Consider the following 14,041-nt stretch of genomic DNA (forward strand, 5'->3'; position numbering starts at 1 on the left):
TGGATCATCCACCCATGTTGTGCAGGGTATGAAGGATTCATCAAACTCCAATTGCCTAGCACCATAAAATATTAAGGGTTCCTCATTACAAAGTGAAATTTTCATGGGGAAACCTATTGTTACCTTAAACTAGTCTGTACCTCCAGAGCAGTCCTTCCTCTTAAAACACGCTTGTCATTCTCCAAGTAAGGCTTACACGATTGTTTTGACCAATTTCTCTTACCCAAGCAGTTGCATATGAACGTCATCTCCAACACTGCCTGAAGTCATGACTGGTTTCTCCGATAGCATCCGCAAACACGGTTTTTGCGGTTGATAGAGGTTGTTGGCGTTTTGACCTCAAACCGCTATGAACCTCTTAAATTCAAAAGCTGGTTCTAGGTAGGTTTGCGGTTGCGTTTGGGAGAAAGTAATTTTTTTATTTTTATTTTATAAAAACCTATATAAATATAAAAATAAAATATTCAATTAAATTTTAAAATTGAAATAACAGTAATACTAATATATCTATTTTATATTTTAATTTATACTATAAATTTTTATAACAAAAATATTCTGTATAATTTTTTAAAAAAATTAATAGTATAATTTATAAATATAAATGTTATATTTTGCATAATAATATGATTTTAATATTTTATAATTATATAAAATGTAAATATTGTTAATTTATTATTTAACCACTGATGCGTTCGGTAGTTAGCTAGTCATAAGTATCCTGCAAATGTATCAATTTCTAACCGCTATACCAGTCATACAAATCTTTTAGTAACGATTAAAACCGCAAACATCCGCGTTCGCAAACATCCACAACCGCACCTGCAACCGTTGCGGTTACATCACTCGGACCCTAAGTCTACAAGGTTGAAAGTTTATTATAAATCTACAAATTATTTCAACCTGGTTCTGCTCAACTAAGAGATTTTAGATAAACAGTTCAATCAAAAGGATTAGATAATCATCACTTAAGACCTGCAATTCAACTAAGAAATTTTAGGAAAACTCGCTTGGGTTAGTGATATTAATCAAATCAAAATTGAATACAATTTTAGCCTTAAATGATTATTTCTAATAAATTTTAAATCTATAAAATCCCTAATTCTAATTAAAATAAAAACCACTAAATATGAGAAATACAAAAATAATGTAATTATCTATATAAACTAATAAATACTCAAGATATTTGGAAATATCGTGCTGCATCAAATGGAGACAGTGAGCTCAAGTCAAGTAGGCAAAATATGCATAGTAAACTTGTAGTTTTGTTTGTTATTTATTTATTTTTTTGAACAAAAAGTTTTGTTTGTTAAGATAACGAATATGATGAATTAAGTAGAAGCTCGCAAACACTGAAAGAGTTTCCTGTACTCTAGCTATACATGGGCCTCCACATTCCTCACCAGAAGTCAACCATCAACATTAACCCACTTTAGGGTTTTACTTTAAAAATAGTGTTTATCAATGGGCTTTTGAGAAAGAAACTTCTATTTGGCCCACAAAGTTAATATCCCTCAGGGATCAGGAGTCAGGTCTCTCTATTAAAAACCCTATACGTCTCCATTAAATCTCCATTTTATGTTTTTTTCTTAATTTCATGTAATGTGAATTACCAGTTACTATGTTGTATTTTAAACTGTTTGATTGTTCTTGCACGAATGTATGTAAACTATTTTTTTTTAAATTAAGAAGATGATTGACATAAACGATGTATTATCTGAAGACGTGCATTGTCGTGGTAAAAAGGTGGTGCAAAAAAAAATTGAATGTCAGTTGTGTCGCGGCTGTAATCAATGCCTATGTCCCTGCGTCTTAACAAAATAATTGAGGCTTTAAATTTTCAATTTCACTATATTATTTATCGTGACATAACTTTTGTAGTTCGTACCTATGTTTTGATTTATTATACTTTCCTCTTTTTATCGTGGTATCCAATTGGTCTATAGGCTTTTAGACTATATGATTTGTTATATGTACATTAATTACTGTAGTAAAACTAGTTTATAGACTTTCAGACTATGATTTTAATTTTTTATTAATGAAGAAAAGTCTATAGTACATATTCAGTATTCATTTTATAAATACATAATATAAACACACACAAATACTACAGAATATGATTATAAATTGGCTATCTTGTTACAGAAAGAAATAATGTATAGAATTAAACACAGGGATTTTGTCGTTATGAAAATTAATGCATGCAACCACAAGTGGTGCGTAACTAAATTATGTGGGATTCGTGGATAGAGATGGATCAATAATTATTTCGCCAGTCTCTATTGCCTTTCACATTTATTTATTTTTTACTGCTTGGACTTCACACAAATAGTACCTTGAAGTTAGAAATAAATAAATAACGTGGATCGTTATTTGATGTCTTAGAAACTTGAACAATGCTGTGTATTTGTTTCAATTTTTTAATTTGATGTCTTAGTAGTATCTATTACGGAATTATTCGGATAAAATGCGCATTTATATAATCTATCATAGAAATTGGAATTTTCAATATCTAAATAGTAAGTATATTTCAGTTTCTTGCAACTACGTATATGTGCATTCTGTTTGTAAGATCGGGTAATAAAAAGTTATCATTATTGACATTGATGAGAAACAAAACAAGACGTTCCATCGTTTTTGGTTAAAGTATGTTTCTTTTCCACATAACAAGATGGATTAAATATAAAATGACGGTTGAAGTATGTTGTTCAAAAAAATATATATCAAACGACGGTAAGACGATGAAACCCTATAACAAAAAAAAACGAGATGGCATTGTTTGATAGTTAAAAGGATACGTAACTCAAACTTTTTCAATGGATTATCAAAAAAAAAAAAAAGATATGTAACCACGCTCTATTTCTAGTACCATGTAACTTAGAACATCATTATTATCCTAAGAAACTTTCTTAGGGCGATGTTCTTAAACTGTTTTAAACAGTTTTTAATTTTTTAATTAAAAATTAAAAAATAATTTTTATATTCTCTTAAAAACTCTGTTCTAAAAAACCTTGATAATGATGTTTTAACAGGTATTACTATTACTTTTTTCTGAATTTTAATGAAATCTTTTTTATTTAGGGCTTATTTATTTGACATCTCTGTGGACCCAAAATTAAGTGGTTGATAATACCATAACAAATTAATACGGCATTGATCATAAAATTTATATTGATAGTAAAATTTATATATGCATTTTTTGTGCGACCATGTCAATTAAATTTGTTGATTTTTAAATGACTACCTTATGCAGTATTGTGTCAAAATCTGTAATATTAATGTTAGTTATTTTTAATAGTTTAGAGTTATACGTTATGGCATTTATGTTGTATTATGTAGTCGTTTTTAGGTTTAACTTTTTTTACACCTGAATTTTCTTTATTGGATTTATCATAAAATAATTATCAAATATATAAAACAATCGAATATCACAAGATATATATTTTGTATAAAATATAAATATATGTGATTGTAGTAGTAACCAAGTTCACGACGAATAACAATCACTGATAAAGAAAAAAAATCAAAAATATACTGAATCTTTCAATTTGTATTTTTCAATATCACTTTATTTTGAAGAACATAATCTTGGGTTTCACCAAATAGAATCCAGCACTCCCTACTTACCATATGTATTTGATGTATAAAGAAATGAGTCGCTCCAAAAACCAAGATTATGACTCAAGTCAACCTCTCTCTCTCTCTCTCTCTCTCTCTCTCTCTCTCTCTCTCTCTCTCTCTCTCTCTCTCTCTCTCTCTCTCTCTCTCTCTCTCTCTCCCTCTCTCTCTCTCTCTCTCTCTCTCTCTCTCTCTCTCTCTCTCTCTCTCTCTCTCTCTCTCTCTCTCATCTACTTTAAAGACAGTACTCAACTTTAAAGACAGTCTCTCTTAAGTCTCTTTCCATCACGACCAAGCTGAGAAAGAGAAAGCAATAAAGAGAAAAAGAAGAAGAAGATAAAGCTTCAATACCAAATTTCTTTAATAAATCTGGCCTTTGGGCTTTCTCCTTATTAAGTAATTTGTATTTCTTAGAATGTCTTTGACAATGGATGATGGTGCAGAAGCACCAAGGGGAAGAAGAATAAGAAGAAACAGCTTATTAAGTAAACAACTTGCTGTAGCTGTAAAAAGTGTTCGGTGGAGCTACGCAATCTTCTGGTCCTCTTCACCAACTCAATCTGGGTAAGTATAATCTAACAAAAAAATAAGTTATCATGGTCTTAGTTATTTTACCAAAAAAAAAGTTAGCATGGTCTTGATCTTTGCATCATAACAAAACTAAGTTATGTTTGGTCATACACAAAAAAAAAAGATCTTGATCTTATAGTCTTTGCATTGCCCTTTTCTTCTTATAAATTATCGATTTGAATGGTGTAAATATAATTGTATTTGAGTACTATATTTTAAATTTAGGGTTTTGGAGTGGGGAGAAGGATGTTACAATGGAGAACTGAAGAAGAGGAAGAAGAGATACGAAGTTCATTATAAACATGTGTTGCAGAGAAGCAACCAACTTAGGAAACTTTATCTGTGTATGCGTGAAGGAGACAGTACTAATACTATTAGTACTACTGATGATGATGATGGTTATCACAATTGTAACAGTAAAACAAGTATGCTGCTGTCACCAGATGACCTCTCAGATGAAGAGTGGTACTATGTAGTCTCCATGTCCTATGTCTTCTCTCCTTCTCAATGGTTTGTCCTCTCTCTTATAAAAAATATCGCATTAACTATTTCTTATGGTAAAAGCCACCCAAGTATTAATTGGGAATGAAAGTGGAGTGAACCAAAAAAAAAGTGGAGTGAACCATGTCCCATCGTTTTCATTTCAAGACATGGATCTCTAAAGATTTGTCACCTCGGGTCAAAGATCTCACCTATAGATTTCATGTACTTGTTTTGGCCAAGGGGTTTATTTCTTGTGACTCTTACTGTTTATGTACCGCCAACAAGTTTTGATTTGGGCTTCCTTACTGTTGCCATTTTAGCTGATTTACATTTTAAAAAATTATATATTGGAGTTTTCTTTATTGATTTATTAATATGTATTTTTGCGTGGTTTATGCACGTTTAGTTTGCCAGGAAGAGCTTTGGCCACGGGTGAGACCATATGGCTTTGCAACGCTCAGTACGCGGATAGCAAACTCTTCTCTCGTTCTTTGTTAGCAAGAGTAAGCTTCTTTAACTTTTTTTTCATGAATCTTTGGTCTTTTAAAAGAATACAATCTGACTATAATTCTCTTTCTATTTGCTTTTCTCTTCATGACCGGTCATTTGGTTTCTTTCCTTTAGAGCGCATCAATTCAGGTATGCTACCTATATAATGTTCTCTTTATATAAACTAGGAGCGTGGCCCCGCGCAAGCGCGGGATAGTTGGTCTTAAACTTGTATTTTGTGTTAGAAGATATGGTTGTTGAAAAAAAAAACAAAGTTTCTATAAGAAAAGAATAAGGAATTGAGGAGATGGTCGTTCAAAAAAAGTATACGTAAGAGATGATAGGTGAAGTTAGAAACATTAGTTAGGAGATGGTATATTATTCATAGTGGATGTCTATTGTATGAGTAGGCTTTTTGGAAGCTTGTTTTTTTTAGCCAGAGGTTTAAGTGGTCGTTTTTGGAACCCATAAACAAACCAGATGCTATTTCTCTTAGTTTGAAGCGAGGGTGAGAGATTGTTTTTTCCCTACTGCAAGTCCTGTAAAAATGCATTTGGGGCATCCATTAATCTGTTATTGGATAAAAAACTCATGATTTAGTTTGATGATACGATCCATTAAACTGGACCTTAAAATTTTGAGTACAACTAACTATTGTATTTACACAATTTAAATTAAACAAATTATCTCCAATTTGTCCAATTAGACGTATTCTCTAAAATAACCTGACATGAGTCTGTAAACATTTTCTACGTTGAAACAATGTCGACAATAGCATCGTGTTGCTATGTGAACATGTATTGATACACTAAGTTAGAACATGCTTATTTTTCAGACGTTCTATTTATTTAAAATCCAAGTAACTCTTTTTCCGGTGGGAGATGGTTTGAAGATATTTCAAGACACAACCAAAGATCAAAGTAGGGAATACATAAGAAAATATTTATTTCAAATGACACGATAGCTATAAGTGGAGATGACAATTCTCGGTCTTGAAACTATCACTCAGGGGGCGTTTGGACTATTTGGCTCGTCTTCAAAGCTGGGCAGTTTTGCTTCATCAACTCCCATTGCTCTTTTCGCCGCATCAACTGTGTTGCTGGCAGATGATGTTGCTTGTCCAGCTTGGACATCCACGACTGGAGCTTGGCTGCTGCTGCTACTCTGAGACACAATTGTACATGTATGTTATTTAAGATCTGAACGGAAAAAGTTATTAAGAACTTAGATTACCCACCTCTGGCTGAGTGCCAAAGAAGATATCTCAGTGACTGCAGAGATGGTGAAAAACGATTCCTTGCCACTTAGCAGTTCAACGCAGTTTGGTAGCTCTGGTCCTTCATCACCTCTCATCTGTAACAATTTTATATGATTGTTACAATTATATATATGATTCGAGGGTCAGAGAAATCATAACAATTTTAATAATTTTAATGTAATGTGTTAGAGCAAAAACAAACCTCCGCAAGAGCCAGAATGTTTGCATCTTTCTTGCTGACCTCCCTGTCAAAGACCACAAAACGTGGCACTTCGTTGTCGTCGTCAACAGCCAGTTCAACGGAACCTGGAAAGAGAGTAGGTTAGCTGTGAACGTGTATTTAAATTATGGTGTTCTTTTAGATATGAGACATGATTACCATTCATACCTGACTACTGACGTTCGGAGGAACGCATCTGTTGTACCGGGGTGAAGTGTCAGATTGGAGAAACACAAATTTACAAAGTTTCCAAAGAGAAGATTCTGTTTCTCAATTTATACGCCCAGCCCGTAAAAAAAACTTCAATCATGTAAACAATCAAAACATAAAACATGAAGATCAACAATGTTCACAACTAAGCCAAAACTCAAGAAGCACATGTTTTTTTACCTTTAGCGCTCCTTGCACTGATTGAGCAACTTTTTCCACGACCGTTTCGTGGTATTGGGTTCCCCTTTGAGATGGTAGATAAGAAAGCAAAAGCCAAGTCATCCCTTGGTCCATAATTTTGTTCTTATATTATGGGTTTGACAGTTGCCACTGAACTGCTAATCATGGTGAGCGTTTGGAGTCTCAGCAATATAACTTTATATAGCGAGGATGGTCATATCGGTTCGGAAACGTGTTACATAATCATTATTGATGGTCTGAGTAAATAGGGGGAGATGTAGAGATTGGGGAAGATAAAGAGTTCGTGTAAGGAGTTCATAGTTTTGAAGGAAATTGCAGGAGTAAAAGAACCCTAGATCTCACTAAAGAGAATATCAGACGACATCAAAACTTATTTGGGCCACTACGGGGATTTGTTTCATGGGCTTGGCTTCAGCCTTAAATCTAAAGATATAGGCGAAAGACTTAACGAATATGTCCACATATCAGTTAACAGATTTATTTAAGTTCGACTTTATCTTTCTGGTGAAACCCACACTATTTAAAATATAGACACGTGGATAACTTTAGGAGAAGCAAAAGTGCATCATTATGTATGAACCGTATCAAGAGCTCTGGATTGGGCTGCGCGATAGGTTTAATGGGCTGCGACCAACACGGTTTCAAGAGAGGTTCGGGATTGGGCTGCAAGATGGGTCAAATGGGCTGCGAAGGTGACTATTTTTTTTTTTAATTTCAAGCCCAATCTGCCAGTGACATGGCAGAATGATTGGTTGGGAATATTTTGCCTAGGTGGCACCCCTAAGAAGCCTCAAAATTAAGCCCTTTTATATAGTGGGATGAGTCAGCAATCAAACTTTAGTGCTCTAATTTTCAGATTCGACAAGGTTCTAATTATTAATTATGTAGTATTAATGATATGTGTGTCTTATGTCTTTATGGGACTTATCCAGACTGTTGTGTGTTTCCCTTACTTGGGCGGTGTGATTGAGCTTGGCGTCACCGAATTGGTATAACTCTCTATCTTAGTATCAAAGGGTTTAACCTATGTTTCTTGCTTCACAAGAAAACTCATACTTACACGTGTTTTATTTTATTTTCTTTTCATGGACAATGAAAGATTTCAGAGGATCCTAACCTGCTTCAACACATCAAATCTTGCTTGTTGGAGACTTTGAAACCTGATTGCCCTTCTAATAACTTCTCTGCTCACCAAGACAATGATGATGATAAGAAGAATCAAATGAAAATTAAAATAAGTGAAGTAAACTCGGCACTCCAAGAAAACCAACAGATTCAGTTTGGTATTTCTGATCTCATGTTGGATGAAGACTTGCATTACAAGAGAACTGTCTCAACACTACTCAAATACGCTGCTGATAAATCAAAAATGAAGAACAGTCATCATCGTCAACCCGAACTTGTTTCTTCTAATTCTGGCTCAAGTTTCTTGCGGTGGAAGCAACCAGACTCAAATCTTCTTCTGAAATATAGCAATTCACAGAACGTGCTGCGGAAGATATTGCATGACGTACCTTTGATGCACTCCGTAGACACAAAGAGAATGTCCACAAATAAGATGTTTGGTCTGAATCAAGATGATCCTTCGGTTAAAAGAAAAGAGAACGAAAAGTTCAATGTCCTTAGAGCTATGGTTCCCACTGTCAACGAGGTAATAATTAATAAACTATTACTATGTTTCCAAATCCTTAAAAGTTGGCTTTGATTGAGACACAAGACTCTTTTTTTAATAACTCTGCAGGTTGATAAAGAAGAGATACTGAACAACACAATCAAGTACTTGCAAGAACTAGAGGAAAGAGTAGAAGAGCTAGAATCTTGTATGGGATCTGTTAACTTCGTAGGGAAACAAAGAAAGACGAAAAAGAGCCTTAACGACTCTGTGTTAATCGAGGAGACATCAGGGAACTACGATGACAGCACCAAGATCGATGGAAACTCAGGAGAAACCGACCAAGTCACTGTATTGAGAGATGAGACACATTTGAGAGTTAAACTGAAAGAAACAGAAGTTGTGATGGAAGTAAGATGTTCTTACAGAGACTACATAGTTGCGGACATCATGGAGACTCTGAGCAAACTTCACATGGATGCTTTCTCTGTTAGATCTCATACACTTAATGGGTTCCTCACACTTAATCTCAAGGCAAAGGTAAAATTCTGAAAAACAATCTCCTTGATGTTCTGTTTGCTTGACTTACACGTAATGTTTTTGGGGGCAATGCAGTTGCGTGGGGCTGCAGTTGCCTCAGTAGGGATGATTAAGCGAGAGCTGAGGAGAATAATTGGTGAGACTGCGAGAATCACCTAATTAAGGGTTTCTTTAATGATTTTTGCAAAATATTAGTATTTCTTAAACTTTTGATGAAATGTTTTATTTTTGGACTTCGGTGAGTTAATCTTTATGTCATTAGATTTACATCGATTTTTCTTTTATGTACTCTTTGCTGAGACTGGCTGGAATTTTTCGACATTGTCATCTTCTCTTCTATAATTTAAGATATATATTTATGGTTCTTGATTAGTTATTATACAGTGTTCGCCGGACCTGGTCATTAGGTACCTTTCATATCAAAGATTTGGATTCCACATTTTCATTTTATGTTCCTGTCACTTTATTCATCAAATTTACTGGAACTAAAAACCAACTGATCCTGAAGACTATCAGATTCATTGGGTTATTGTTTATGTTACACTTCAGTTTCTTTCTGAGTCCTCAAGAAACGGACTGAAATTTAACTAGCCAGAGAATGTAACTTAAATTTTATTTACTCAAAACTGTTTATTTTTTCTTAACTAAATGCATTATTGTGGTCCTAGTTTGTAACTCATATGTAGAGCCTGCAAAGAAGTAGTACGTAGGACATGTTATGGAGCAATATAAAAGTTAATGGTTTCACTTGCAATACCCCAGTTTCTTTTAAGCATTACATTTTTGTAATTTCTTGGCAAATTTTGAATCAAAATGGTACATATGATGAGTGGAAGATTAGAAGTACTTCTCGTTGATGCTCATGGAATCACACACACAAATTTTATTGGTGACCATAAAAAAGACAAACTGTTTTCATATGTTAGTATATCTAATAAGATATCATATGTTGAACTTAATGACTTATTTTGAATATTTGGTTGCAGGAAGGCCTGTGTATTATGTGTTGTTACAATGTGGGACAAAGGAGTACCGAAGCAAATTGTCAAAAGGTTCAAATTTTGTTAGTGATTGAATTTTGTTACTCTTGAACCAAACGTAAATATTTGTGGGTTTTTTTTCTTGTATGTGAAAGCAGGTCATAATGACAACGCATTGTGGAACCAAAAGTTTGTATTCGATTTCCCAATGTCTCAATGGAAGAAGCTGACACATATCAAATTTAAAACCATGGACAAAGAGCTTTTCAAAGATGGTGGATTTGTAGGTGAAACAATGTAAGTTTTGTTTTAGAAATGACAGGTTATAGCAAAATTAAGATATTATACCATCCATGTGATGTGTATGTGACACATTTTTGGAACAGAATTGATCTTAAAGGGATAATAACCGAAGGAGGTGACAGAGGATACATGGAAGTTAAACCAGCTCCATACAATGTTGTTCTTGACGATGATACTTTTAAAGGCGTCTTAAAACTCGGATTCAGATTCACTGCAGCGGTAACTCAGTAACTACCCTAGCTAGAACTAAAGTTCTTTAGAACAGAAATAAAATGAAGTATTCTCAAGAAAAACTTATATTTTTGTAGGATAAATTGCGGAGGAAGGCATGGGAACAGAAGATAGAGGGCAAAAACAGTGAAGAAGCAATGAATTCTACAACTCTGACTCTGATGAAAGTCCCTTTGTTACGGTTTCTCCTGTACTGCTTCCAGAAAACAACCAAATATCAACTAAAAGATAACTAAAATGATTAAGAGGGTTAGCATCAAGACTCTTTTCTTTATCAAATCTATTTTTTTTAGAATTGCATAATGTGTATAACCCGATTCGGAGTCCATCAAGTATAGTGATGACATTTATTTAATTTCCGAGTTTGTGCAAACATTATAGGTTCACAGCTGCATGGGCAAGTATGCAAGGTCTCATCATCTCATCAATGCACACCTTCTTTTTTTGTTTCGTCGACTATAAGCAATGTTCTATTCGTAGCTAGGGTTTCTCAATCAATCCTTTCATGGTATCGTGATGGGCAATAATAAGAAACTTTCCATGATTTAATTTTTCCACCTTCAATCTTTAATGTAATAAATGGACATGCATGCATTTATAATTTTCGAAGTAACATTTCCTTACTTTTATTTAATTTCTCAACCAGTCCTAAAAACCTTTTTCTGAATTATTATTTTCTTTAAGTTACGTTGTTTGCTTAAGTATTTTAGGCTATAATTGATCTAAACAAAAAACATTGTTGCTTTGAAAAAATATAACAAACACACAGGTTTGAATTAATAATTTAACTTTTTACGTATTTTTTTTTTTGAACTAATTTGATGGCCATGGAGTTTGTTACAAGTTTGATGGAAACCATATATTACAAATATTGTAATACGTCTATTTTTTTATTTTTTTATTTGTATATAATTTCTTCTTCTTCTGAATATGTTAGATATGCTAAATAAACCGCTACAAATAAATTATAGCAGGTATGTTTGAATTTGAATTTAGTTAATATTGTTTAATACCATAGTATATATAAAATAATAACACAGAGATTAAATATATGAATACATATGCGGGATTTGTTAGGACGAGAAAATGGGACGCACGTCTCTCACGCACGAACCATGCAATATACTCCATATACTTTGTCATCTCCATTATACTAAGTTATCATGTGCTAAATTATTACATGTATATAATTCAAACTGAAATGATAATATAAGATTGTCATCTATTATGAGTTGCAGTTAATCGTGTACACTACATGGGGATTAAGCTAAACTCCAACCATGTGATAGTTGGTCAAAACATAAACGGTTGACACAAAGATAAAATAAAATTCTCAATAGAGGCGTTACAAGACCGACCATCGATTAATTTAAAATAATACTTATAATCATATACGTTGAACATTCACTCGTATCTCATCTAAAATCAAGATCTTTTCATAAAATTAAAAATTTCAACGAATTAATCAGTATCAAATTTTTAATTCTTAATTAAACAATCCTGGTTTTAACAAATACTTATAAATTTACGTTGAGATCTCTAACGATGAAATTAGGATATATATATTGTTTATTTTATTTGTTTGGGAAACGAAATTAAAAGATAAACTAGATTATATGACCCGCCCTTCCAAAGGACGGATAAATAAATTTTTTGTTTTATTTTTTCTCAAAATTTTAATTTTTATATTTGGGTTTATTGTAATCATATTTTTTAATATAATTTAATTTGATAAAATAATTATTTAAATATAACATTTATTAATATGACATGGTACTGTATTAATAGAGTAGATGAAAAAATAACATTCAAAATAATATCAGACAACTTCTATAGAAAAAAAAATAAAAGAAAAACAATTTAAAACGCATCATGCTTATACCTTAGTGGTTTCAGTTAGAGTTAGACAATTTTCTAAAATCTTTACAGTTAATTAAAAAATAAGAATCCAAAAAACCTGCAAACTCCTTGATTTAAAGAGACGGTTAACTATAACCTTAACTGGCTGTTTTAAATTTCCCCATCTCCATTTGATGTGTGGTTTGGACCTCATTGCTAGAACTCGATGGGTACATTCCATACTCACAGGTTGTATACTCTTGAGTTCCAAGTGCCATTTTCCTAAACCTCTTAATTTCATCATTGTATTGTATTGCTCGAGTCTAAGTCAATGCTTCTTCCATATGAGCTGTATACATTGCTTTGACCCGGTCTTATCCATTAGTGAAGTTCTGATGGTGATACGTTTCCTTCTAAAGCATGCAGAACCTGCTTGTTTTTCACACAAAAAAATATTAATATATATAGTTAAGACTATATTTTGCAACGTCAAGAAAAAAGATTAAGGGCTGATTGAAGAGAAAGGATTAAGTAAGTTATAACTTGGCTAATGTGAGGTCTGTGGCGAGGGGGATGGCGGCGAACACGACATAGCATAACCACAATGCGAGCCATCTCCTCTCTGTCGTACTCTTATTCATATTCGTATTAGTTAAATCCTCAAATCTTCTTCATATATTATAATATTATATTAGTTTGATTGTTTTTTATTAAAAAAAACAATAGACTATAATTAAAAGATATTGGAATATACTTTAAATAGGAAAAATCTAAACATTTTATTTACAAATCTTAATGGTTTCTTTACAAAAATTTTAACATAACAAAGTTTCAAATATTTGGCATTTGTTGTTGCGATTTGTACTCTGAGAATGCAGTTAAAAATTTCAAATATTTTGCAGTAATGTAGGAAGTTCAAACAAACATGGAAATATCCATTTTTATATTTATTTTAATTATAAAATGAATTTATTGGACCACTAAAGAGGAATAGATTAAAGAACAAAATAATAACGGAGGAGAATATTTGAAAGTGCACAGGGTCTCTTAAGGTTAATTAGACGTGTAGAGTTTGTTGTCATATGGTCGTATATTTTGTAAGAAGTGAAGAGTTTCTTGTCATAGTCACCAAGGTTAGAACATGAGTAAGATCGGGTATTAGTTTTTAAACAATAACGAAACTATATGATTGCATATTTTGTAAGGAGGAGTAATTGCTGTAAATTTGATGAGTATTTGGTCATGCAAATTGTTTAGATAATTGATGAGTATAATAATGTATGGGTTAATAATGGTTAGTGTAGTAGAAAAGAATAATGCTTAAACATGTTATACATTGTATTGTTTAAACAAATTATAAGAAATGTTATATTTATTTCTAATGAAAAATGAATAGGTCTAAAACTTAAATGAAAACTTTTTAAGTAGATAAAAATAGGACCCTAAATTAATAGATTAGATAAATCGTTGGTAAATCTGCAATTATTAAT

The 14,041-nt window shown here is 32.6% G+C and overlaps 1 protein-coding gene across 2 annotated transcripts; it reads left to right on the forward strand.

Annotated features, from left to right (window-relative positions):
• Window positions 1–3,842: 3,842 nt before the first annotated feature.
• Window positions 3,843–11,992, forward strand: LOC106438594 (transcription factor MYC1-like). 2 transcript variants are annotated; one of them, XM_048776157.1, is made up of 12 exons: window positions 3,843–4,179; window positions 4,411–4,695; window positions 5,075–5,171; window positions 5,293–5,307; window positions 7,979–8,035; window positions 8,146–8,697; window positions 8,788–9,198; window positions 9,274–9,334; window positions 10,185–10,250; window positions 10,337–10,475; window positions 10,565–10,700; window positions 10,790–11,349. In XM_048776157.1, exons 1-12 carry the CDS (start codon window positions 4,031–4,033, stop codon window positions 10,946–10,948), a joined length of 2,127 nt encoding a protein of 708 aa, XP_048632114.1. In that variant the 5' UTR covers window positions 3,843–4,030; the 3' UTR covers window positions 10,949–11,349. The 2 variants fall into 2 exon arrangements, with proteins under 2 accessions (XP_048632114.1, XP_022571923.2); XM_022716202.2 differs by lacking the exons at window positions 3,843–4,179; window positions 4,411–4,695; window positions 5,075–5,171; ... (3 more) ...; window positions 8,788–9,198; window positions 9,274–9,334 and adding an exon at window positions 10,021–10,087 and having other exon boundaries at window positions 10,790–11,992.
• The last annotated feature ends 2,049 nt before the right edge of the window (window positions 11,993–14,041 follow it).

This window comes from Brassica napus, chromosome A3 (genome assembly GCF_020379485.1).
Source record: "Brassica napus cultivar Da-Ae chromosome A3, Da-Ae, whole genome shotgun sequence".
NCBI classification, from domain to species: domain Eukaryota; kingdom Viridiplantae; phylum Streptophyta; class Magnoliopsida; order Brassicales; family Brassicaceae; genus Brassica; species Brassica napus.

Bases quoted from the DNA above. Each gene is read 5' to 3' on its own strand.
- LOC106438594 (XM_048776157.1), top strand. From the start codon at position 4,031: ATGTCTTTGACAATGGATGATGGTGCAGAAGCACCAAGGGGAAGAAGA. The intron at 4,696-5,074 runs GTTTGTCCTCTC...ATGCACGTTTAG, and splicing joins GTCTTCTCTCCTTCTCAATG to TTTGCCAGGAAGAGCTTTGG. The intron at 10,701-10,789 runs GTAACTCAGTAA...ATATTTTTGTAG, and splicing joins GATTCAGATTCACTGCAGCG to GATAAATTGCGGAGGAAGGC.